Source organism: Acinonyx jubatus, chromosome C2 (assembly GCF_027475565.1).
Source record: "Acinonyx jubatus isolate Ajub_Pintada_27869175 chromosome C2, VMU_Ajub_asm_v1.0, whole genome shotgun sequence".
Classification (NCBI taxonomy): Eukaryota; Metazoa; Chordata; class Mammalia; order Carnivora; family Felidae; genus Acinonyx; species Acinonyx jubatus.
Window position 1 is genome coordinate 31774277 of NC_069384.1, and position 26681 is coordinate 31800957.

The following is a 26681-nucleotide window of genomic DNA, read 5'->3' on the forward strand; positions in this document are numbered from 1 at the left end:
ACTCCTGATTTCAGCTCAGATAGTGATCTCACATTTCGTTCGATTAAGCCCCCAGTTGTGCTCAGTGCTGACAGCATGGAGCTTACTTGGGATTCTCTCTCTCTCTCCCCCCTCCCCTTTTCCTCCTTCCCTGCTTGCAGGCATGTGTGCTCTCTCTCAAAATAAATAAATAAACTTAAAAAAAAAGGAATTTAGTGGTAAATACAATCTAATTACAATACAGGAGTTACATAATATGATAAAGGAATACAGGGTGATATGGGTAAGGTTAAACTTGATGTGACAGTGGGAGGGGTAGGATGTGCAGAAAAGGAGGCTAAGAGTAAAGGATGGGTCTTCTGAACTCTGAAACAATAAATATTTTTTTTCCAGACCAAAGAGATAGGGGTAGGAGACCATGAATTTTAGGCCACCAATGCCAGGATCACACAGACCCTTGCAAATCATTTTCAAGGGTTTAGATTTTAGGGGCATTGGAGAATCTCTGAGTGAACAATCAAGAGGGACAGATCAGATTTTTACTTGCAAAATAGTATTACAGTTATGTAGTTGAGAAATAATGGTGACACAAATTAGAAGAATAGTGAGAGGAATGAAGGTAAGTGGAAAAATCCTACAGCTATTCAAGACAAATCATCAGCAAGACTTGAGGATCAACTGATAGGAACAGATGGAAAGAAAGGAAGAAAGAATTAATCTCAAGTTTCTAGTCTGGAGAGCCAAATGGATGGTGGTATCCCTTTCAGAGCTAGGAAAAACTAGAGGAAAGGCAGGAATGGAAAGGAAGATGGTTAAGTCTCATATTGGACATTTCAGCTGGAGATACTACCAGGATCTCCAAATGGAGCTAACGGTGGAAGTCAAGGCTAGAGACAAGAGAACAGGGAGTGAAACAGGACAATAGTTCTAGAAGAATCCAAAGAGGTAGGTGTGGTCATCCAAGGCAAACCACAGAGCAAAAAGAGAAGAATAAACACTCCAGGAATTTGAACATTTCAGCTATAAGCCAAGACTAGTCTAGATATAAATAAGAAGAAAATCAATAGCAGGTAGATGGTGGACCTTGCTAGTTGGCTAGTGAACATCCATTTTTCTGTTCTTCCTTTTAGCAAAATACCAAATGTTGTTTGGGGAAGAAATGAGCTAGTTAAAAACATTTCTCCTTACTAAAAAGAAAACTGCAGGCTCAAGGTAGAGTCACTTCCCCAGGACAGCAAACCAAGACTTAATTGTAGTTTCAACCTCTCCAGGAAAGGAATTTTAAGCCAATAAATCTGAAAATTTCTGGTCAACACCAATGAGGTAATCTGTCACAGGGGCCCTCTCCATTCCCCAAAGGAAGATGAGGTCATGTGTATGATAAGACCCCCTGCCCTTCCCCTGATGGAAGGTGACCTTGCCTAAAACAATCGTTCCTTTTCTTTTGCTAATAACGACTGGCCCTACCCTCCTTCCTATAAAAACCTTTCATTTGTTGATGTACTCCTGGGAGCATCTTTCTACTTGCTACAGGGATGCTGCCTGATTCATGAATCACTTAATAAAGTATAACTCCCTTGAATTTTGTTTTTGAACACCATACATCTTTGAAACTAAAGGTGGTCATGTGACATAGGTCTAGCCAATGAAATGTAATAGACTTCTACTGGGTGAAGATTTCCAGAAATTTACTGTCTTGATTAAAAAAAAAAAAACAGGGGTAGGGGGACGGGGATAGCTGCTGATTTTTTTACACTCCTCCTTCTAGTACAGCACAGAAAGGTGATATTGAGAGGTACAGCCATCAGCTTGTAACCACAAGGAAGAAAGCCACATACTAAGGCTGGCAGAGCAGAAAAATAAAAGGAAGCTGGATTCTTGATGGCTTCTCGGAGCTGCCATACTTCTGTGGTACAGCCTTCCTCCAGAATCAATTTTAAACCCGTCTGGTAAATTGCCTGACTTTAGTTACATGCAGCAGAATGTAATCCTGATCTAGCTGGGTGCCATGAAATTCTGGGAAAGCGAACGTTTCACAAAGGAGGTCAATTGTGTCAAATGCTTGCAAGAGGTAAATTATATCCATTATAGAAAGCAAAGTTTAGAAAGCTGAGGTCAAGACTATTAACAGTAACAGGATATTAGTGAGAGAAAAGGGTAAGGCCACACACACTGCTGAGCACCTCTTTGCAAAGTTTTGGTAAGCACCATATTTGAATTGTTTGGAATATTGAATGGTCCCCTGTTAAAGCCTTCAACATACTGATGTAGGAGAAGAAAACATCCCTGGAAGAAGGAAAAAAAAAAAAAGAAATAGAATAGTATATCATAATCTTACTCTTTTGCTCTTGAAACAAAGAAACCATGTAGATAAATAACCACAAACCTGAACCTGAGATACTCAGACACTTTTGAAAATGTACATCCACCCACAAAATACCAAACACTACTTTTCATCCAAAATGCATTCTGAGAAAACAAATTGTTTTCTGAAAAAAAAAAAATTGGCATTCCATATAAATGTGGGAATTGTAGTAACTTAGATCTCCTACTCATGTTTCTTAGGATTCATCAATATTTTAAACCCTCAAAAGTCTTATAGAAAAGAGATATGTTTAGAAATTTGTTTAAAGACTTATTTTACAAATTATTTTTTGACAGCTTACAGAAATGCTTCACTGGAACACATTTTGAGAAAGGCCACAATGAAATATTTCAATGCTGGCCATGCCAATGACAATAATTCTATAAGCCCTCAAAAATATATTTATCATAAAAGACATACCATGCAATGATATATGAAGACTATCTATCATTTCACAAATATTTATACAGATTTTAAGTACACTTATGTATGAGAGGATTGACTCTGGGAACAAAAAACTCATCTGAATGTAAGCATATGTGGCATTAGTTTGTCAGCCTTTACTTATCTGCAATGAAGAGAAACATTCTTTGGAATCATAGTAATGTGCCTAATACAGTAAATAGCACATAATACAACAGCTACCATCTATATAATGCTTGTCAACCAGGCACAGTTCTAAGCCCCTTGTATATATCAACTTATTTAATCCTTCTCAAACCTCTCTAAGGTAAGTAGAAGTAACGTCCCCTTTTTTTACAGGTGAGAAAACTGAAACATAAAGAGCTTAAGTAAATTCACCAAGGTCATAAATGAACATATACTGCATTTGTGGAGAACAAAATTAAGGACAGAATTAGTTGTAACTAATTCTGTACAAATTATATATGTGCAAATCTACACAAAATATATATGTGTATACATATATACAAAATATCCATGTACAAATTCTATTTGTAACTATAAAGAATGTTCACAATGTACTCTATGGATAAAAACCTTTATACAGGGTTAAGGGAACCCATTATATTCAAACAACACAAACTCCTCTTGGAATAGAACGTAAGAAATGTATGGTTATTCACCTGGGGTTGATGATTAAAATTTTAAGAAAGGCTTAAAGAATTATAAACCAACATAGCTCAGAAGGAACAGAGACTTAAGTGGTCAGAAGGAACAGAGACTTAAGTGGTACCGGGGGAAAGAAGGAAGGAAGGAAGGAAGGAAGGAAGGAAGGAAGGAAGGAAGGAAGGAAGGAGGGAGGGAGGGAGGGAGGGAGGGAGGGAGGGAGGGAGGGAGGGAGGGAGGGAAGGAAGGAAGGAAGGAAGGAAGGAAGGAAGGAAGGAAGGGAAAGAAAGAAAGAAAGAAAGAAAGAAAGAAAGAAAGAAAGAAAGAAAGAAAGAAAGAAAGAAAGAAAAGGAAGGAAGGAAAAGAAAGAAAGAAAGAAAGAAAGAAAGAAAGAAAGAAAGAAAGAAAGAAAGAAAGAAAGAAAGAGAAAGAAAGAAAGAAAGAAAGAGAAGGAAGGAAGGAAGGAAGGAAGGAAGGAAGGAGAAAAAAGAAAGAAAAATATTACAGAGTATGACCACAGAATTCAAGTTTTTAGTTTTTGGTGATTTAGGCAAAAGATGAAAGGAAAGGAATTAAAGGCATCTGTCAACATGCTCTCACCCCACCAGCCACAAAAATATTTCTCCTCTCCTTTGGAATTTTGGCTCCTTGCTACTTTCTTTCCTGAGGTAGTCCCAAAGGAAAATATGCTATAATCATATTTTCCAAGAATTCCCTTAAGCAAGATTCAACAAGGTTACGACCTGTCATACACTTTCATTTTAGAACTAAGGGAAGTCACCTGAGTAAGCTATGACAAGTGCCGAGTTATGTGATCAAAATGCTCTCGGTGTCCTTCTCCATCAAACACAGACTCCTAATCCATTTTCTGGTGTCTGACAGAGATAAGAATCTGATAAAATGGTAACTTAATGTGACTCAATCTAGATAAAGTACAGTATCCTGTGGTAAAGAGATATAGGGTGATAGAGATTGAGAAAGAGTATAAATCCTTAGGGGGAAGGGATGTCCTTTCCCATTTTGTTTGAAGTATCTGGCTTTTCTTCTAAGTTTTACTCCATTATTTACTGGATAAGATTAAAAATGTCCCCATTCAGGCATACTAAATAACTTGGTCATAAACTTTTATTCTTCTTGACAAGTGTAAAATGTCACAGGCACTATTAAAACTTCAATTTAGACCTTAGGTTAAATATGACTTAAAATGTTACTAAAGCTACAATTTCCACTCTGGAAATACTAAGAGACTGAGATTAAAACAGTTTTATTATACTTAGAAACCTAAATTAAACAACAGATATAATTTATCAAAAATTAGGCCCCACTTAATGACTATCTTCAAACATATGAGCCGCTACATTAAAAAAAATGGCTTTTCTGTTATCAGTTAGCATGTAAAATGAAAGAGATTTCTACGGAATAGGATTTAAGTAAGTTAAAGTAATAACTTTGTGTTAACATATGCTGATGCATGTAAGGGGTACTGATGATGGAGGGTAGATAATCTTTAGCTGTGAACCTCTTTTAATACAACAAATGGTCTTTAGACAATTTAAAAGTCAGAGGAACAGATTAAATGACTTCCAAATGACCCTTCCAGCATCATTCTATTCTTATTAATAAATTCCAGTTTTTCCATAGTTTTAATTCTAGAAAATGTGAAGTAAAAAATTATATACACACATGGCATTTCACTTTTGGATTAAGTAAATACGACCTTCCTTTGAACTTGCTTCAAAACACCTAAGATACAAGTTCATGCATTACTTTTCTTGGTAAACAGTGTTATGGATACAGATAAAGCTTTGAGTGTCCTATTCTCTGCTTAATATCCCACTGTCTGTAATTATTCGTACATAGCCAACAATTTTCTTTTTCTTCTGCATCCAAGCAAATGTATTTTTCTACTGTTCCAAGTTTAATCCTTACCATAACCACACCCCCACCCCAGCCCCCAGCACATACTCTCTCTCTACCTTTCTTCTGCTTACCTCTCTCTCTTTCCCCTTGTCTGTCTTATTCCCTATCCTCCTACTTACTCTCCCCTCTTCCTTCTCCCCTGCTCTGTCTCCTGGAGTCTCTCCCCTGTTATTCTGGATGTGCTTCCTTCAGTGTACCTCCTGTGCTTTTCTTTCTGTGTGTTTCCTTCTCTCTAATTCTGCCCCTGACTTGCTAGTCTCCTATACATCCTTTTCCACTCTCCCCTGCCCTCTCTCCTGGTTCAGAAATTCAGTGTAATTCACCAAAAATCATGTTCTACCTGCTTCTCTTAAAAAACAACAACAACAACAACAACACTGGATTTACATTCCAAAAGGTTTTGTTGTTGTTGTTGTTGTTGTTGTTGTTGTTGTTTTGGTTCTAGGGGATGAACAGGGGTCTATGAACTCTAGTTTAGCGCAATGTAGAAGAGTGCTTCTCAAATTTGAATTTGCAAAAGCCACATTGTAATACTGTTAAAATACAGGGTCTGATTCAGTTGGTATGCAATGGGGCCCATCATTCATCACCTCTAACTTGCTTCCAGGTAATGCCAATGCTGCTGGTTCCTAACCACATTATGACTAGAAGCCTCTAGTTGCTGCCTGGAGCAGACCCAATCCTTCCATACCTGAGTTTGCTTCTCCCACATAGCTAGACACAACATTACTATCTATATGGGTTTTTTCCCCTTCCTTCCTTCCTTCCTTCCTTCCTTCCTTCCTTCCTTCTTTCTTTCTTTCTTTTTTTTTTGAGTTTATTTATTTATTTTGAGAGAGACAGCATGAGAGCAGGGGAGGGGCAGAGAGAGAGGGAGAGAGAACCCTAAGCAGGTTCAGCACGGGTCAGTGTGCAGAGCCCAAAGCGGGGTTCAAACTCATGAAGGAGTGAGATCATGACCTGAGCCAAAATCAAGAGTCAGACCCTTAATTGACTGAGTCACCCAGGCACCCCAGGTTTCTTCTCTTGCCTACTTAACTGTAGTATCCAGATTTCCACTTGGTTTTTACATGTTAATTTTAACTAAGCTTTTTTTTAAAAAAATATTTCATTAACCACAGACTAAAGCCTGAGACTGTAAGAAGAAATTCAAAACATTGCTATGCTGTAACATCCCTTTGATTTCTCATCAAATCTGCTTCATTAAATATAAATAAATCTACTGGATTATGATTACAGCTTTACATATAGTATATAGACTACTGGCAAAGTACAAGAATACAAATAATTCTCTTTTACAGAATACTTAATTTTGTGTATTTTTCTCCCTATCCAGAAAGAAACAGAGAAAGTAAAGATAGTTAGGTCTTATTTTGCAATTGTAGAATTTCTCATGGTAACTCAGAAAAACCCTTCTGGTTTCCTGAATTTCCTGAGCTAAATTTCCTGAGCAATGTTATCCCCAGAAGAGTTACTTAAATATCCCAGAACCTTGAAAGAAAGAAAAACTCCCAGGGAAATAGTACCTGATGATTGCATTCTAGGTACTGGGCTTTCACAGGAGAATTGGAGATCATGTGGACTGCTTGAGTTTACAAAGAAATTGTGCGGAGAATAAGTGAAAAGCATAGATTAGAGTGTTCCTTAAAGCGGCATTATGACACTTTATCATGTTCATCACGCATGTAATAAAATGTTGCTGAATTACACGTTAGATAACTTCACTTGCAATGTGCCAAGAATGGTGCTAGGCACTTGGGCACCCACCTCCAAAGGAAGTGATGCTTGACATGACTGTAAGATAGTGACCAGTGAAACAGGAAGGTAAACCTATTTCAGGCTGAGAAAATACAATTTGGGTGATTGTGATGGGCTGCAGCATACCGAATTAGTATTAGGATAACAACATAATCCAAACTCTCAATCCCATCTGCATGGTCATAGACTTGACCTTGACTTTGCCATCTCCAATAACTGTATCTCATGCAAAATTTCAGCTTCTCTGATCTCACCCTTCAGAATTAAGCCAAGTCTTCAATCTTCAAATCTAATCCTTGCTTTTCTCTGCATCTCCATGACTACCAGATCCTTCACTGACATCGTCTTCTGCTTGGACTATCACAGGAGCTTCCTAATTGGTCTTCCCCCATCATTGTGCAACTCATTCTCTATGCATATAGCACTCAAGTATCACACGAGAGACATTTTTTAAGCGTAAATTAGATCATGTCACCTCCACCATTGCCCAAAAACCTTCTGTGGCTCTCACTGCACTGAACATATAATACAACATTATTAACCTGGTTACAGGACCCTGTATGATCTAGATCCCACCTAGCTCCTAGCTGTCTCCCTTACTCATATGCCATACTACCCATCTTTCATTTTCTCAACTATGCCCAAGTCTATCATTTCTCATGGCTTTTTGGATGTACTGTTCTTTCTATCCAAAATGATTTTTCTTTTGCTCTGTGTCTTGGTAACATCTACTTGTATTTCATTTCTCAGCTTCACCCCAATTCTTCTTGGCACCTGTCACAATTTTAACAGTAAAATTATTTGTGTGCTAGTTGCTTATTTACTGTCCTCCTCCCCTCTCCCCATTATACTGTAATTTCCATAAAGGTAGAAACCATTTCCTTTTTGTTCACCACTGAATAATTATAACTAAGCAGAAAGCCAAGACAGACTTATTTTGGAAAAAAAGAAAAAACACATTTTTGGGGGTACCTGGCTGGCTCAGTGGGTTAAGCATCACGCTCTCGATTTCCACTCAGCTCATGATCTCATGGTTTGTGCATTTGAGCCCTATATCGGGCCCCATGCTGACAGTGTTGTGCCTGCTTAGGATTCTCTCTCTCTCTCTCTCTCTCTCTCTCTCTCTCTCTCTCTCTGCCCCTCCCCCACTCCCACATGAACTTACACAGGGCACACTCTCTCAAAATGAATAAATACACTTAAACAAAAAACACCATTTTTTGGATAAACTATATTTTGGTAATCACATATTTATTTAATTTCTGTTTAAAAACATTTTTAATGCCCACTTTGGGTAACAAAGAAACAGAGAACTTTTATGCCCCCCGAAACATGCAATAATAATTTATTCTAGCCGGACACAAAAAATTTTTAATTGATAATTAATGACAGTTTAAGATAACTTGTATTAATTAAAATTAAGCATACTAAAAAGGTTTAGGTATGTTTTGTTAAATTTGTCACTAGTTTTAAAATACATACAAATGATTCTCAAATTGGTCTGTGTATGTGGGAAAGACTTCTAGCATTTAAGTCTTAAGTAAATTAGGATGATTAAAAGGAGGAATGATATGATAACATTGGAGAGGTAACCAGATCTAGCTTGTTCTTTTAATATTTTTTACAGACAGAACTCTTGATAGGAGGAGACACTGCCAAGAATTTCTCATAAATAACTAAATACTGAATTGATTTTCTGGGAGCCTCAAGGGGCTTTTATATCTAAGTATCAACTAGTGTTGAAAAAATCATCTTAGTACTTTTCAGCACGTATGAACGCAATCAAGTTTTTGAGAAAATAAAAGGAGTGGCTCATGAGACTGGTAACGGTATATGTAACCCCTAACCCCATGATTACTGGATTGAATCTTGTCCAGGATGGTGTATCTAGTAATATTCAGCAGAAGAAAGCTCTCTGGTCAGATCCAACCTAGAGAGCTAACTTTTCCAATTCGTCTTTATTACACAGATATGCGTTCCAACATATCCAATGCCTTTTTTGGCTACCAAAGACCGAATATTAGTAAATAGGGAATAGTTTTCCCCAGAGAATATTTAGGGACCTTAGGATATCTAAAAGGATACCTCCCCAACGTTCACCAGTAGTTAACTGTCAGTAATGATATTACAAGAACATGTATGTATTTTTTAAAGTGTTCTGTAATAAAAAATGAAACACAAGTTTCCAAAGTTTTGTAAAAATGATCTTTGTAAGCTTATTACTTCTGATGGTAATTTGTATTTGATGGTTCATGGAGATGGAGACATCAGCATGGGACTGGTGTCCTTGCACAGAGTAAAGAGACCAGAGCTTTCTCTCTACCATGTGAGAAACTGAGAAAAGAACTATCACCAGAACATGACCATGCTGGCACCAGATCTCCACCTCCCAGCCTCCAGAACTGTGAGAAACTGTGCAACTGTGTTGCACAAGCCACTCAGTACGTGGCGTTCTTGTTATAGCAGCACAAGCTTAGACAGGCAACAACAAAAGAATATATTCTGATTGATAGTAAACACTCAAGTCTTTAAGTAAACATAAAAATGTCACAGAATTTAGCAATACTGCCTCTTTATTTAAGTGAATAAATATATACATTAGGAAATACATGAATGTTATCCCAACTGTAAAATTTATAAAAGTGAATTTTTTCGTTTCTCGCTGCAACAAAAATGATTTTAGTCAACACTACTGCATGTCCTGCATTAGCACTGAGGATTCAAAGGTAAGGGTCAATTTCTCATACCATGAATTTCAACTCAAGGTGGAATTTAATATATTCAACACATTTCATACTCAACCAGAAATTAATTTAAGACAATTTAATTCCTGAAGCATTGTACTTACATTTTAGTATGCTAACACACATTTTTATTTTATTTTATTTTATTTTATTTTATTTTATTTTATTTGAGAGAGAGTGTGTGAGCAAGGAAGAAGGGGAGAGGAAGTGAGAGTGAGAAAGAGAGAGAGAGAGAGAGAGAGAGAATTCTAAGCAAGCTCCATTCTAAGCACAGAGCCTGATGCGAGGCTCAATCCCATGACCCTGGTATCAAGACCTGAGCCAAAACAGAGAGTCAGGCACTCAACCAACTGAGCCACCAAGGTGCCCCAACACATATGTCATTAAATTTAAAATGAAGTGCGTCCATTTTTCAGAAGCATCCAGATCCCCTTTATATAAAAAGAATCTAGGTAACTGACAATAATGAGGTAAAGAGAAAAAAGGTAATGAAAATAATAGCACCAACAATTACATTTACGATTTATAATGTATGTTTTCTAATTATGTGACAGTCCCTGTGCTATACTTTATGTGCATAATTTCATTTAAGCATGAATCAATTCTGGAACAAAGAATCAGTTCATTTCAGAATATAAGTGGACCAGAAAGTAAAAGATTACAAACTCATGAAACTAAATGACTCTGTAACATTCTTTCTTTGAATAATGAAAACAAAAATAAGATATAAAAAAGGTTTTAGAATGTGGTGAAACACCTGAAAATGGCAAGTTAAAAAAAATAAAACAAATTAAGTAGAGGAAACAAAGATTTTTTGTTTTTGTTTTTATTTATTGATTTTGAAAGAGAGAGTGCACGGGGATGAGAAGTGAGAGGAGGAGAGACTCCTGAGTAGGCCCCACCCTGTCAGCATGGAGCCCAGTGTGGGGCTCAAACCCACGAAACCGAGATCATGACCTGAGACGAAATCAAGAGTCGGACGGTTAACTGACTGAGCCACCCAGGCGCCCCAATTAAAGATGCAGTATACAGCAAATTCAGCTTCAAAGATAAAAGTCTATCAGGGAACAATGTGTGTGTGTGCGTGCGCGCGCACGTGCATATATAAATTGTATAAATAATTCCAGTGTTTGACCATAATAGAGGTAATATTGTGTGTGTGCACACACACACTCAATCAATATTTTAAAATATAATGGCATATTCTACTTCTACCTGCTCATCTGAACCATTTCACCTCTAGGAGTAATCCTTCCATCTTCCAAGGTCCAGAGTTTGGGAATACATTCTATTGTACCTAGGTAAACACATGACTACTTAGCATGCATGGTCAATTCAGTTGTCATTTTACCCAAAGGAGGAAAATTGGAGAAGTCAAAATCTAAATCATTTTAAGCAGTACCATTTAATAATAATAAAAACAAAAGATGATGATATATTGAAAGTCATGGGAAAATATTACCTCAAGATATAAACATTCACCTCAAATTAATTACTATTAAAATGTACCCCAGTTAATAAAATCTGGGAAGACAATCTTTGATTAATTGGACAAAATGATTTTTTTTTTCAGGAAAGATAGTTCCCTGGTTTTGCTGCTAAGACAGAGAGCAGATGTCTGCCTGGTCTGAAGGGAATTTCTTTTCCTCAAGAAAAAACAGCTTAAATAGGAAACAAATAGCCATATGCTGGCCGTGCACTGCTTGGCAGATGACGTAGAGGGCCACGTTCTACGATGGAAAGCATGAGGGTCAAGGTTCAAATTAATTTTCCTTAAAATTCAATGCAATTACCCAAGATCAAATTACTTATGAAATATAAGTTGTGTCTAAGAATTGGGCTATCAATTTGTGCCAGGCATAGAATGGAGTTCTAAATTTAGTGAGTGATAATGGTGGGTATTGAAGAATGGGCCCATAAAATATTTTCCTAAACAGTTAGTAGACTCTTGAATAGAGTTAATACAAGGCAGGCAAGAAAATACTGCTTGCAAGCCCCTTTTAGAAAGCCTCGTTTGAAACTGAATTTGATAAAGTTTTCAGAAATCTTACAAACAGCAAGCATCAATATCTCCTTAATTTTCCAACTTAATGTCTCCATCATGGTATATCATTCTTGGTTTGCAAAGAAATGTAAGAATTAAAAACTAAATTTAAAAAAAATACAACTGTGAATAAAAAATTCTTTTCCTGTACAGAGATAAACTTCCAAAAGTTTCAGGAAACTTTAGGTGTAAGGACCATCATACACTTCTTACCATTCAAATTTTTAGAATATTAATTGTGTGAGGTGACTTTTTAATTGCATTGAAAGTGATTTTTCAAGGACAAGGAAGGAATACAGCTTTTACTACATGGCAAGGATAGGCACCAAAAGTCTGGCCAATGCTTTTCACTGGGTCTAACCAGATTATAATTGGCTTGTAAATTAAGAAAATAAAAATAAACGATCCTATTAAATAATAAATGCAATCCTTTTGGGGCATTATGTAAATGTCAATAAATATTAAAAACACAAAAGACACAATTGTTATCTTTTCTTTACAGAAATGAAGATTTTAAATGGCATTCAATATCTTTTTTTTTTCAAAGTTTGAGAGATTGACAATTGTTAGGAACCAAGAAATCCAGTTGTTGTTACAGCTGTAAAACTTGGTTTAAAGGCAAACGAAACACAAAAAATAAATGTTTTTAAAAGCATTACCAACAACTGTGCTGTGAAACCTGTGTTGCCCACAGACACTTTTGTTAATGCTATTACTTTGGGCTACAGGATCACTAAGAAATTAGATGCAATCTTTGCCTTCCTGTGTCTTTGTCTTTTGGAACAATAAGAATAGTTATTGAACTTCTGGTACCAAAACTAGGAAAATTTTTAAAAAAGTAGTAATATTCTCCAAGAAAATATAAAACCAAAGTAAAACTGTACCTTACAGATTTAACATACAAGCAATATGACCTATGGTTCCCCAGACCTCCCCTCCTCCAACCAACCCTCTACCCCTACACAACCTGGTTTATGTAACATACAAAAGCCTACCTTCCATTTTAGGACGCAAACATATTTTAGAATGGTGAATTAGCAGTAACCATCGCCTAAAATAAATAACTGAAATATATGTGAACTAAGTTACTACATATCTATTTGTAGTGCAGTAAAGCCTGAGTTTACAAAATAAGTTTCCAAATTTTTTAAATATACAAAATCTATTTTAACTCAGAGCACTTAATTTTTCCCCATGTAACTTATGTAACCAAATAATACAATTTATCCAAATAAAAACATGCTTTTAATTAATGCAATTAAACAAGTATAAAAACTGTTGATAGCAAACACTACTCAAACTTTTTTCAGGGTTTAGAATAATTATTATCACTAATAAAAATCTTTGCTATCAAACTGTCTTTATTAATATCCAAATATATTTGCTAAATATACACTATCTATACATTCTGGCTTTATACATACATGAATTGTTACTGAGTATGATCTTAAAGCATTGTTTAAAGTATTTTAAATTTTACTCAGTAAATTATAATATTCTTTTTTCTCTGGAGCTTGAAACATTTTGGTATATCACACTAAAATTTGTGACTTATGCATTCAGGGACTATGTATTTGAATATTTTACTGGTAAAAGTTATATAATGATCTTATATCTGGTTTCACTTCCATGACGGTGTATTTGTTGACTAAGACTGGAAGAGTATTTCCCAGAATGGACTCACAAATCAATGGAACGTCTTGCTTAGAAAAAAAGAATTTAACTGGAAATTAATAATGTCTTTTAAAATAGCTACACAAAAGCCAGATTAGAAAAACACAGCTCTCTAAACTCCAGTGCTTTAAGGGTATCTTGATCATCTGAAGTAAAACTAAAGGAGTTTAAAAAAAAAAAAAAAAGATCTAAGGGCGGCTGGGTGACTCAGTAGGTTAAGTGTTGGAATTCAGCTCAGGTCATGATCTCACGGTTCATGAGTTCGAGCCCTGAATTGTGCTCTGTGCTGACAGCTCAGACCCTGGATCCTGCTTCAGATTCTGTGTCTCCCTCTCTCTGCCCCTACCTGTTGACTTTCTCTCTCTCTCTCTCAAAAATAAACAAGCATTAAAAACAATAATTTAAAAAAAAAAGAAAGAAAGGCAAGATCTAGAAGGTAAGCATTTAGACATTCTATTTAAGTGTAACCTTTTCTAAAAATTCTGGCAATAATCAGAATTTAAGTAGAGTAAGAAATAACACAGAAACACAAGATGATCTTTTATATGTCTATTGGTATACACTTCATTTATAAGGAATTATAATTTCAGGCAATAAACAATGACTCTGTTTTTCCCTCCAGTCTTCAGTTTCTTAACTACCAAGAATAAGAGTTGGCCTAGGTCATCTACATCATTTTTCAGGATTCTCTAAATTTGTTTTCAAATGTTAACTTAATTTTATCTCCACAGGGAATAAGCATTCTAAATATAAACGTGTCAAAAGTTAGAAAGGTATTAATATCATAACCTCAAAGATGACTTTATCAAAATATATACATCCTTTTATAAAAACATTTAAACTTCTTTTGCCTGTGCTACATTTAAAGTTGGGATAAAGAAAAAGAGAAAAAGAAAAAAAAAGAAAACAAAATAGCCTGCTACTATGATTACAACTTTTATACATCTCATTGATGTAGTTCTAAGATTTTCACTGGGAATCAAGGCAATAAGAGAACGTACATAAGTTTATGATGAAGTAAATGTGAACAGAGAAATATAAACTTGAGTTTCAAGTGAATGTTTTAAAAATGTGAATGGCTAGTGCTGACATAGTCTTCAATGGTTATTTGCATTTTTAGGTAATTAAATTTTATGCTCATATTAGACATCTTTGGCATTGTCTCATTGCAAGTACTACATAGTTCTGAGTGTGATCAACTCATCTAAATTCTTGGGAGCTGATTCCACATTAATAATCTGATTAAGTTGTAAAATCTGTTTCAAAATTCTTTGTATAACTGTGTAATTATCTGTGGATCTATATATTCAAGTTCTAGTTGAATAATGGAGATAATGTCAGAGATTATGAAACTGATTATATAATTAAAATTCTGAATATAAATTATATCAAAACATCAATCATCTTGAAAAATATTATATATAAATTTACATATAGTTATATATTCAGGTTCACCTGTAATTTTATGTAGTTAAAGTGAACTAGAGATCTAAATTTCATCTGTCTTTCCAGCCAATCCCTATGTAATTCATATATATATGCATATATATATGTGTATATATATTTATATATGTCTGTGTGTATATACATGTATATATATGTATATATATATATATGTATATATATATATATATATATACACACACACACGCATACACAGAATGATTCTTTCAAGGAAATGAAACCCTCTGCCTACCTCTTAAATGTTTATTGAAAATAAGAGAAGCCCAATTTGTATTCAAACATATTACACACTTAGACTCTAGATATATAACAACTTAATCATTAGTCAACAGATCCTTCTTGAGGTCATTGCAAATGAGCTACATCTGGTATTTATGCATATAAACTAAACCATTAACTACCTAAGGATGACATACACGGATTTTCCTCCTACAGTGCACTACAACAGCCAAGATAATAAAGAATGAGGCACATACATACATTTCTCTAGCTATAGTTTACCAGAAGTATAATATATTCCTAAGAATTAGAAACAGTTTAAAACCTTATCTATACCACCAGTTGAAAGTATTTCCCCAAATGAAGACAAGTGAAAAATACCCCATGCTATTATTTTTAGAGAAACATACGGATATTCAATATATTTAAAAGCAACAAAGGAGAAGAACTAAATCGATTTCAGTGAAAATGTTCAACAGAAAGCAGCTCCAAATTAAAAGTAAAATGGTTCAACAACTATGGGCAAATCCCAATTTAGCTTTGAATAACCAGTTACAATGAAAATTATGAAAAAATTAAATAGGTAGAGGATCGTATTCAAATAGAAAGCTAGAAATTTTCCTCAGGTAAAGCCTGGGATACAGATTTGACTTTTTATTACCATTCTCCAGGCAAATGATCCCAAAGTACCATTCCCGCTATAAAAGCCCGTTGTACTTACTAGCCACCTCCAGCGATGCATTATGGCTCACGGCCTCTCCGAGGTAATTCCTTGCTACACAGACGTAGACCCCTTCATCAGGCCTGCTTTTTCGTCCATGTACTATACGTAAGAAAAATAAAGATCCACTTGGCAGCAACATTCGGTGTGATCGAGGGTCATCTTTGTCTGTCTCCACTCTCTCCCCCCCTTTGTACCATTCAATAGTGGGTGTGGGGCGGCCTTCAGCTTTACAGTTCAAAGTTGCAGGTTCTCCTTTTGACACAATTAGGTCCGAAGGGTGTTCAACAATGCGAGGTGGAAAATCTTCCTGACGAAGACGGGAGCCTGCAGAAGAATTGATGAAAATATCTTCATATTACCACTTGGAAACAGTTACGGAACTTAGTTCAAAAGCCTAGGCTTGGGGCGCCTGGGTGGCTCAGTCGGTTGAGTGCCCGACTTCGGCTCAGGTCATGATCTTACAGTTCATGAGTTCGAGCCCGGCGTCGGGCTCTGAGCTGACAGCTCAGAGCCTGGAGCCTGCTTCGGATTCTGCGTCTCCCTCTCTCTCTGCCCCTTCCCCGCTCATGCTCTGTCTCTCTCTGTCTCTCAAAAATGAATAAACATTAAAAAAAAAATTTATAAAAAAAATAAAAGCCTAGGCTTACTACTATGTAAACAGTGGGTAATACTGACTACCCTGCCATCCCTATTTACTAATTAATCCCTCTGTTGTCCACCTTAAGCACATCTTCCAATTCTTGAATCCTGTTGGCCCTCCACTTAGAAAGTGCTCTTGCTTCAATTTTGCCTGGACAAATTCTGTCTGCTCTTCAAATCCCTTGACCACAAATGCTTTCAGAACCCATCATCCTGTCTGTACAGACCACATTCTGTGCCTGTTTTCTGCAGAGGAATGTGTGAGGGAATTGTAGAGCATTACAAATAATTGTATGGATTCTGAGAATCTCCTTTGTAACTAACATCAATCAACACTTTAAAAAACTATCCAGTACACTAGTGAAATTCATATTCAAATACATGATGAAACTGCTCTCTATATAGATTTTTATATCTTCCTAAATAATAAAAGTACGCATGTGTGTACACTTTCCCAGAATTTGAATGAATTTCATTAGGTACCAATAATTATATGTTAATATTTAATATACTTCAAAGATGAAATGTTATGTAACGGAGTTTAAATAATTAAATTTAACATAAAATGAAAAAGGACCCTGGGTGAGGGCCTACATTCTGTACCTTATGGATTACTTAATAAGTGAAGTTCTGAGTGTACATATCATTTAAATATTTCCTGTCTGTACTTTATTTTTTTCCCAATGAGATTATAACTTTTGAAACAGGGATAAAGATTCATATTTTTTAATATTCCTACCATATTGCTGCCGCGGAAAGATTTAATATGTAAATTTCTTAAAGATTTCTCAAATGCAACAGCCCAAGGCTTAATTTAATTGAGCCCCAAACCTTGATCTTATCTAGTCATCCAATCTCAATGAATAATGCAAAGTAGAAACCAGGCTTCCTTGACACCTTCCTTTCTTTCCCCTATTTCTTAAATCAATCTATTCCTCTTCGTCTCCACAGCCAGCTACCCACCCAGATCAAACTACTATCAATTCCCACCAGGATTTAGGAAAGCTCTTAAATAGCTTCACTTCAGTGTAGCCAGATGAAGGCTTTGAAATGCAAATACAATCTGGGTTCTCCCCTACTTCAGGGGCTCTTAAAATAAACTCACTGCTCTTAAGATAAAGTCTTTAACAAGATCTACAAGAGTGTGCTCATTCCCCTATCTGGCTCTCCAGACTCTTCCTGTTCCACTTCTTTCTCTGCTTTTCTCCACCTTGTGTTACTTTACAAACACATTGTGATTTCTTCTGCCACAGGCCTACACCTGCCACAGGGTCTGTGTTGGAAATGATCTTACCCTAGTTAATATCCACTTTCCTTTCAAATCTCTGTCCTCCCTGATCTTACCACAAAAATTAAATGGCCCTTTTATAAACCTAAACACCACTATATAGTTAAGGTTGGTAAGAATGATCAGAATTACAATTTGAATTTTTTTGTTTGATGCTTTGAATACCATCTTTCCCATTAGTCTGTAAGATCTATGGGTCTGATTTTGCTCATGGTTGCTTCTCTTATGCCTGGCAGAGTGCTGAGCACACCGTAGGTACTCAATAAATATGTGTTGAATAAATGAAAAAAAAATGAATGAAGGGCTGATGGAGAAGACCTATTTGAATGGAATGATCTGAGGCTTAATAATCATGTATTCTGTGAAGAGACATTAAAGATTTTATTTTTTAAATTGTAACCATATCCATACTATTCAACCTTTCGTAGACTCTGCATGGGCTGATGTACATCTCTAATTTGTAATTACTACAATTAACATTATTTTCTCAATGAAATGAACAAATGAATGATGAAATTAAAAGAGCATTTGCTTATATCAATCCTGAAATAACAAAAAGTATCATCTGAAATACTGAGTAATAGTTTTGCAATCTGAAATATTGAGAAACAGCTTTAGTTCAATGCATGGTATACGACATACCATAAATTCTTTAAATGAAACCGGGTTCTAAAGGAGGAAGAAATAAACCAGCAACATGGGGAAAAAATAACTTGGAAACTCATATCCTCTCACAAAGGCTATACTGAAGTCAAATGAAATTTAAGTTAGATTTTAGATTACTCAATTGCAAATGCTAGAAAATTTCAGAAAATAAAACATTATAATATATTACCAGCCTTGACTTTGACTGTAATTGTGAAGGGTGGATGCAAATGAGAATCAACTACTGGGGTAATATATATTTAATTAATAAATTATTTTAAATTCTGAAAGTTCATTTCAGATAGGAAATAGAGATGCACAATTTACTATGAAAAAACAAAGAGGGGACACTTAGAACTGCCTGAGCAAGGAAGAGAAGGCATCCTGACACATAAAATTTGAGATGAGTCTTGAAGAGTAAGTCAAGAATAAAAGAAAGGAGATGATTTCACCCAGAGGCACAGCTACAAAAAAACATGATACACTTGTGGGACCTTCAGGGAGTTTGTATGACCTAAGTATAAGGTGCATGTCAGAGATTAGCAAGTACGTGCCTGAAGAAGTAGTCAGAAGCAATAATGTGGTGGGCTTTGTGTATCAAGCCAAAGTTCTGGAATCTACCTGAAGGCAACAAAACATTTAATTATTTTAGGGCACAGTCAAGTTTGTTTTTTTTTTCTAATTTTTTTTTAAAATTTTTAACGTTTATTTATTTTTGAGAGACAGAGAGAGACAGAGCATGAGCAGGGGAGTAGCAGAGAGAGAAGGAGACACAGAATCTGAAGCAGGCTCCAGGCTCTGAACCGTAAGCACAGAGCCCTATGTGGGGCTTGAACTCACAGACCACGAGATCATGACCCGAACTAAGTCCGACGCTTAACCGACTGGGCCACCCGGGTGCCCCGAAGTGTGTTTTTAAAGAGCTCACTACTGGTAGTATGAAACTGGACTATAGCAGGCTAAATTAGGAGGTCATTGGTCAGGAAATTTTGTTCTCTTCAATTAAATTCTGAAAACTTGGACTTGGACAGAGCAGAAAACAGAAGAAAGAATCTAGAGATAGTTACAAAATCAACAGTGCCTGATCATTGGCAATAAGGGATAAAACAGAATTGAACAATGCGCAGGATGGAGAGGAAGCACACGGTAGAGAGATTCCAAGTTTGTGATCAGAGCAGTGGGTGAAGGGCAATCCCAATGAAGGTGGGGAATAAAACAGTGAAATCTGGTGAGAGGAAGGACAGAGGAGCCTGGAGTACTTCTTGAATATCCAAATGGAGATGACAAGGTGGCAAGTGAATATCCAAGTTGGACCTCAGAAAAGAATCTCAGCTTGAGCCATAGATGAGAGTCAATCTGGAGACTGAAACTATGGGAAAGAATAAAACTGTCTAGGGACAGTGTACTGAGGAATTAACAGCCAATTACAGAACCTGGAGATTACCCAGACTCCACTGAAGTACAGTGGAGCTCAAGACTCTCTGTGTCCCTAACCTGCAGTCCCGTATAGCTGGGCCACAGCTAGTGTGACTTCTGGGAATGGAGAACACAGGCCTCAGCTTTCCCCAGAATGTTAGCACGGCAGTTTTCAGTAAAAGAGTTTCAGCAATAAAATGGCTTCTGTATTACTAAAGGCTAAATTTTCAAAAATGTTCCTTGGAATCCACTTTCCCCAGATTGTTAATATGTATTGCTCAAAAAAAAAAAAAAAAAAAAAAAAACCTGCAGCTCTCAGGGTCTTTAGTCTTGCTAAAGCACATTATAATGCGTACAAAGAAAGGTATTCATTCCATGCAGCACTTCTCAAAATTATTTGGCCGTTGAACCCTTCAGTTTTCTTTTTTCAGGATATCCTACTGAATTTTTTTCTAAGGAACACATTTCCAAAGAAAATATACTCTGTTAGCATATAATAATATGAAGAAAGAATGATTAGGGTTAGAAAAAAAAGTTACTTAAATACAGAGTTGATACCTTTGAAGATCATAACAAAAAACATAGAAATCCCACATTCCTCATAATGTGTAACTTTCAGAAAAGGAACTTTCCAATTCCCGAGTGATATTTATAATGAGTAACTGGTTAACCTCCACAATAAAAATTATAAACGGCCATCATTTCATCACCAGAAAAACTGTAATAAATTATTCTTTATTATCAAGTCTAAGCAGAAAGGAAAGGAAAGAAAATGAAAACTAGCATTTATTATCCATCATCTCTTCCATCACATCTTTATGAGGTGGGCGTTGTATATCTGGTGTCCATATGGGGGAAGTGAGACTCTCAGCTGTCATTCAGCTGGAAGGTGGCAGTGCTGGGATTCAATCTTAGTCAAACTCTAAACCCTTGCTCTTCCCAACTATTCCATAAATACTGCTAGGATTAATTAGCTAAAATCCACAGAGTAACATGTTTGGTCTGTTCTGGATTCCAACACCGGAAGTGTTCTTTTCGAACGCTTATTTTTGAAAACGTGGATTATAAAAACAAGAAGTAGTCACACGTGGTGGCATCTGTTGTTCTCTCCCTATGCACACAGAGAACACCTAACTGTAAACCACATGACTGCATATTCCTTTTGCTCAGTAAAGATTTTGATGATGAACAAATGGAAGTATAAAGCTTTTCTTCTATTGCGTCATCTTCTCTAAATAGGAGGTTGAATTTTGGAGTAAATATCCTTATACTGTCAGTTGTTAATACCTCAGTTACTACACAACTCTTTGCACAATGAAAATTCAGTATCACTGGGGCATCCGGCTGGCTCAGGTGGTGGAGCATACAACTCTTGATCTCCGGGTTGTGAGTTCAAGCCCCACGCTGGGTGTAGAGGTTACATTAAAAAAAACAAAGATCTTTTAAAAAATTCAGTATTACTGGTTCTCTAATTTTTCCTACCACCATACTTTGAGGGAAAAGCCTCTCATCTTCTATCAATAATTGACTCATTTTCGTAAAGGGAAACTTTGAGAGAGTTTTGCCAAGGTCAAATACAGAAGTCTACATGTGACTCTCAGAAGAACGTAGGTTAGTCTTCCTCCCTAGAAGAGGTGTTCACCTCCACTATGTCACAAAGCCTCTCTCTCTAATATGCTTGATTCATTATTCATAAAAAGACTTCTCTCTTCCATCATAAACTCTGAGTTCCTGTAAGCCACCTGACAACCACCACTCTAGTTAACGTTAATTTGTTGTTATTTTGGTTTGTTTTATGTTATAAGATATAAGGTTTCTATTACACTCGGTAAAACCAACTTCCTATTTTCAGCCAAACTTTTCACAGGAAACCGTCTCTCATAGAAGAGAAGGTGAAAGAAGAAAGGGACTGGCCGAGTGAGGCTTTAACAAGGAACAAGGATGATAATGTCAGCTGCCCTCGGCAAGAATCCTGGTAGAACCTTGGGAATAGAACACAGTTGACTTTAGGCAAGGCCAACATCGGAGAAAAGGGCAAGGCAGAATTCCTTCAACAACTGCCCAGTTGGAAGATAAAATATAAACACGAGTGACTGAAATATCTAAATATTTACACAACCACAGCTGGAAAAAGATAGACACATTAGTGCTAAGTATTTCAAGGAAATATATCAAAGTCACATGAGATTTATGATGAGGAAACCAAACTCCTACTTGGATATAAACCGTTCCCCCCTTTAAAACATTACTTCTATAGGAACCTCAAGCAAGAAACTATTTAAAAGACAGATCTTGGTAACATTCTGTTGAGATGTGCAAAACACACACATATGTAATTTTATTCTTTTTTCATATATATGTTTCTACTCTTTTTTCCTAGCATGGCAATAACATTCGTCTCAGGGTTTTGTTTATGTTTTCAAGTCTGCTTCTTCTTAGTAGATTGAATGAAACAGTATTTATTTTATTAACACAGTCTTATTTTGATCTGAATTTCTCTTTCATATTCCTCGGGAGGTTAAAACTAGAAACCATTAAATGATTAAAATATCCACTTGTATCATATATCCTATGAAAACATCTTACAGCACAGAAATGCTTGTAAAATTACTAAAGGCACAAGAGTAACAAGTTCAGTAATTCGCTGACAGATGCACAACGAATATTAACAGACAATTGGTGACATCTGTCCTAGGTGGGGGTGGGGGATTTAGATCTGCCTTGACAACAAACCTGTATTTGTAAAAGAACACCTATATTCTTAAAAGAGCCTTCGCCTCTTAACCTTTTTGTTCAGGCTCCATTTACATTTTAAGGAGCATACAGCCTCCAATTATTAACATAAATCTTATCGTGGGCACCAATCCTGTAATTTTCCTGTCAGAATTTCATCCTACAAGGAGATATTTGTTAAAAATAAGAAGACGGCATCCATTAATTACTCACTGTGTAGCGAGTAGACCACTGACTCATACACATTTCCCAAATACTCACTCATCATTGGAATAAATAAAAAAACAGACCATATCACGGAAAAAAAAACCCAAAAAACAAAAAACATAGTTTCACCTGGAACTATATGGAGGAAAGAAACACAAGGGAAACAGAATGCACTAAAACAACTACATGATTAATGAATCATGCATTTTCTTTAGGTACTTTGTTTCATATTAATTTCCTATGATTGTAATTCTCCCTAAATAATCCCCCAAATCAGCTGAGTGTCATTGATAGTATCTGTTATCACCTAAAATGATTACCAAAATTGCCCAAAATGGAATTCTAGAAGTGAATCCCTGGTGTTTTTGTAATATTCCTACAGAATCTAATATTATACGGCTCTGTCCCAAGAGAAATGAAAAAGACTGACAGTAGAATAAGTTAAATTTAAAAAAAACAATATCGTTTGCTCTCCCCCCTGCTCCAATTTTTAATAATAAGGAGTGTAAGCAGAATAAACTTTTCTGTCAGGGGACCCAAATACAGCAGAAGCTACTAAGGCATTAGCTGCAGAAATGACCTCAACTCACTCAAATCAGGCAGGATTTCTCCCTGAGCTGTCACTAAACGGATTATAGGGTTGAAGTCAGTTAGCTGGGTTCATGCTTCCTATTCACCCTTGTAGTAAAATTTCCAATTAATATACAAACAGGAGAATTCTACCTTCTTCAAATAAAAATATTTGCATATGCTAAAGTCTAAATTTTCTCACCTATCCATTAGTTTACCTATATATTAAGCATATATTGTATTAGGAATTGCTCTAAGCATTGGCAACACAAAGAAATATGAGATATAATCCTTGACCTTGGGATGCCCTGGTGGCTCAGTCATTTGAGCCTCCGACTTCAGCTCAGGTCATAATCTCATGGGCTCTGAATTGTATCTCCACCCTGGCTCTGAGCTGAGGGTGCAGAGCCTGCTTGGGAGTCTCTCTCTCCCCTTCTTGCTCTCTGCCCCTCCCCCACTTGTGTGTGCGCGCACGCTCTCTCTCTCTCTCTCTCTCTCTCTCTCAAAATAAATAAACTTAAAATATATATATATATATATATATATATATATATATATATATATATTGACCTTAACAGCCTGAAGTTCACCAGGAAGAAATAGCTTAGGTGAGGGAAAAACAAAAACAAAAAATGAAAAAATAAACTAATGTAGCACTTGTAGGGAAAGTTTCTTCAATCTAGAGAATGGACTCAGTGCCTGGATTCAAACCCAAACTCTTTTACTTCTTAGCTGTGTAAACTCAGATAAATTGCTTAACCTCTCTGAATGTTAGTCTCTTCATCTGTAAAACGAGTATAAAAATATCTCTATTTTATAGGGTAGCATAATCCCTAATGCCTTAAATATTACATTGACCCTTGATTGTGACCATTAATGTAGTATTAGAAATTGGCATAAACACCAATGTTTACTTTTATGATTCTCCTCTTCCTCCTGTCCTGGAATTATATTAGGATTTCTACTATTTTATACAGAAATCAGTTACTTTTTTTTTTTTCTAAATTTGTAAGAAAAGTTACAAACTAAGCAAGTCTCTAGTTTGGGTTGAGAACTCAACTCAAGATTCTTTCCCATTTACACATTTCTTGGCAAGATCTGGCAAAATTCCAGCAAAACATCTATCAAAAGGGACGAAAAACAAAACTAGAGCATTTAGCCCACCCAACTTACTGCTCAACTAACAATCATCAGAATTCGAGTCTGTCTAAAGCTGTCTATAATAACGTGTCCATGTTCCTTATGGAAAATATCCCATACAGATCCACTGAGATCATGACCTGAGCCAAAGTCAAAAGCTTAACCGACTGAGTCACCCAGGTGCCCCAAGAAAACTTTTTATAGATATACGAGGTATCAAAATTCACAAATAAACCTTTATTTACTAATACCTACCATAATGAACCAAAATAGGCCTAAAAATATAATAGCTTATTTCAGCTGTTAGAACCATCTTTTCACATACAAGAAATTCTGAACAATATTTTAAACTGTGAAAAACAGTATTTGGGTGGTCCTGTGAATGTTTTTTATTGCTGGGAAACATAGTTCATCATAATATTAGAGTTTCAACATATTAGGACGGATTACACAAATTGTAATCATTAATCTACATTTCACATTTTTATATATAATATGGAAATTGCAGATGGTTATAAATTTAAGCCAACTATAACCTCAATATAAAGAACATGAGCAGACTTTCTTATTGAATTCACAACTCAAAAATACTCATACTGTATGAAAGAAACCTTGCTTACCAAACTTCCTCTGTCCTGAATTTAAATTTCCATGGGAAAAATTTCTATCCTGAAATTCACTTGATTTTTGTGTTTAAGATCATATTTTTAAGTCACAAATTGAAAGTATGTAGAGGTGCCTGGGTGGCTCAGCCAGTTAAGCATCAGACTCTTGATTTCGGCTCAGGTCATGATCTCAGGGTCATGAGATCAAGCCCTATGTTGGGCTCCATGCTGACTATAGAGCCTGCTTGGGATTCTCTCTCTCTCTCTCTCTCTCTCTCTCTCTCTGTCTCTCTTTCTTTCTGCCTGCCCCTGCTCCCTCACTCTCTCAAAATAAATAAAAATTTTTTAAAGAACATTCTATGTGACTACGGTTATGATTTACATATATTAAAAAAGTACGTAAAAACAAATAGGGATATAATATGATCCACTAACCATATGAAGTTTTTCTAAATTATTATGTAAAGTAGTACTTATCCATTCCTTCTCTAATGACTTGCATTAGACATTTATACAATCTGTACATTATAGATATTAATTTACTGACTCAATAACCTAAAATCAATTAAAGTACTAAAAATAAGGCTTGCAACTTTACTTCTTAAATTAGGTAGTCATATTTAAGTTATATTTTGAGGACCCTTGAATCTAAGTGAATTAATGTTGTCAAAATGGAGTATACAATTGTAATTTTATGGATAATTACCTAAAGAGAATTACACTTTAGGAAAACAAATACTTAAAACAGCCTTTTAAAAGATTACTGAGAAATCCCTATAGGAATGCAGTCAACTTCACTTATTTTTAAAGTCAGTCACTACTTCTGACATGTACAAGAATTTCTAAAGAAATTTATTTACACATTAGCAAACTGTCATTTTCACCTCCCCTGTATCTACCCGATTTCTCTCTCATTATATCTTGGATTTAGATCTTATATATTCTACAGAGCACCCCAATAATAGGCACTGAGAGACTGATTCTCTCACTTGACATACAAAATCTGGGGACTTAGAGTGTATTCCAGATGTTAACTTAAAATATACTCCCTAATCTTCATTCTCTAACAGAATAAGTAAATAACTCATGAGTCGAAAACAAAGCTATTGTGTGGTTGATCTAATGGAAAAAGTACCTTACATGAAATATCAACATATACAACTTTTGACACAAAAAGAAATCTCCCAAAAAAATCTCCTAACTCTAAAACCATCTTTTTTTTTTCTCTCTCTCTGATTTCAGATCTGTTGTTCTGTTTCTTTTCTTCTGAAAGTAAGTTTGGCTTTTTTTCTTTTCTTTTTCCTTTTGGAATAGGGTCACTTTTTTCTAAGGTATTTTTTTTTCTTTAATTTTTATGATGTGTATATGCATTTATCATTCTGTATGTTAATACCTTTTTAAAAGATGTTTATTTATTTACTTATTTATTTTAAACATTTTAAAGTTTATTGAAAGAGAAAGCAAATATTGTCCTTCTAA

General features: G+C 35.7%; 1 protein-coding gene across 6 annotated transcripts in view; it reads right to left on the reverse strand.

Annotated features, from left to right (window-relative positions):
* The window catches only part of ROBO1 (roundabout guidance receptor 1), a 1120365-nt gene that overhangs the window by 312305 nt on the left and 781379 nt on the right, over positions 1-26681 (reverse strand). For all 6 annotated transcript variants that reach the window (XM_053220691.1, XM_027077557.2, XM_053220692.1 and 3 more), the window contains one exon: positions 15957-16283. In XM_053220691.1, the coding sequence (XP_053076666.1) occupies positions 15957-16283 (327 nt within the window). The remainder of the gene's footprint in view (positions 1-15956; positions 16284-26681) is intronic.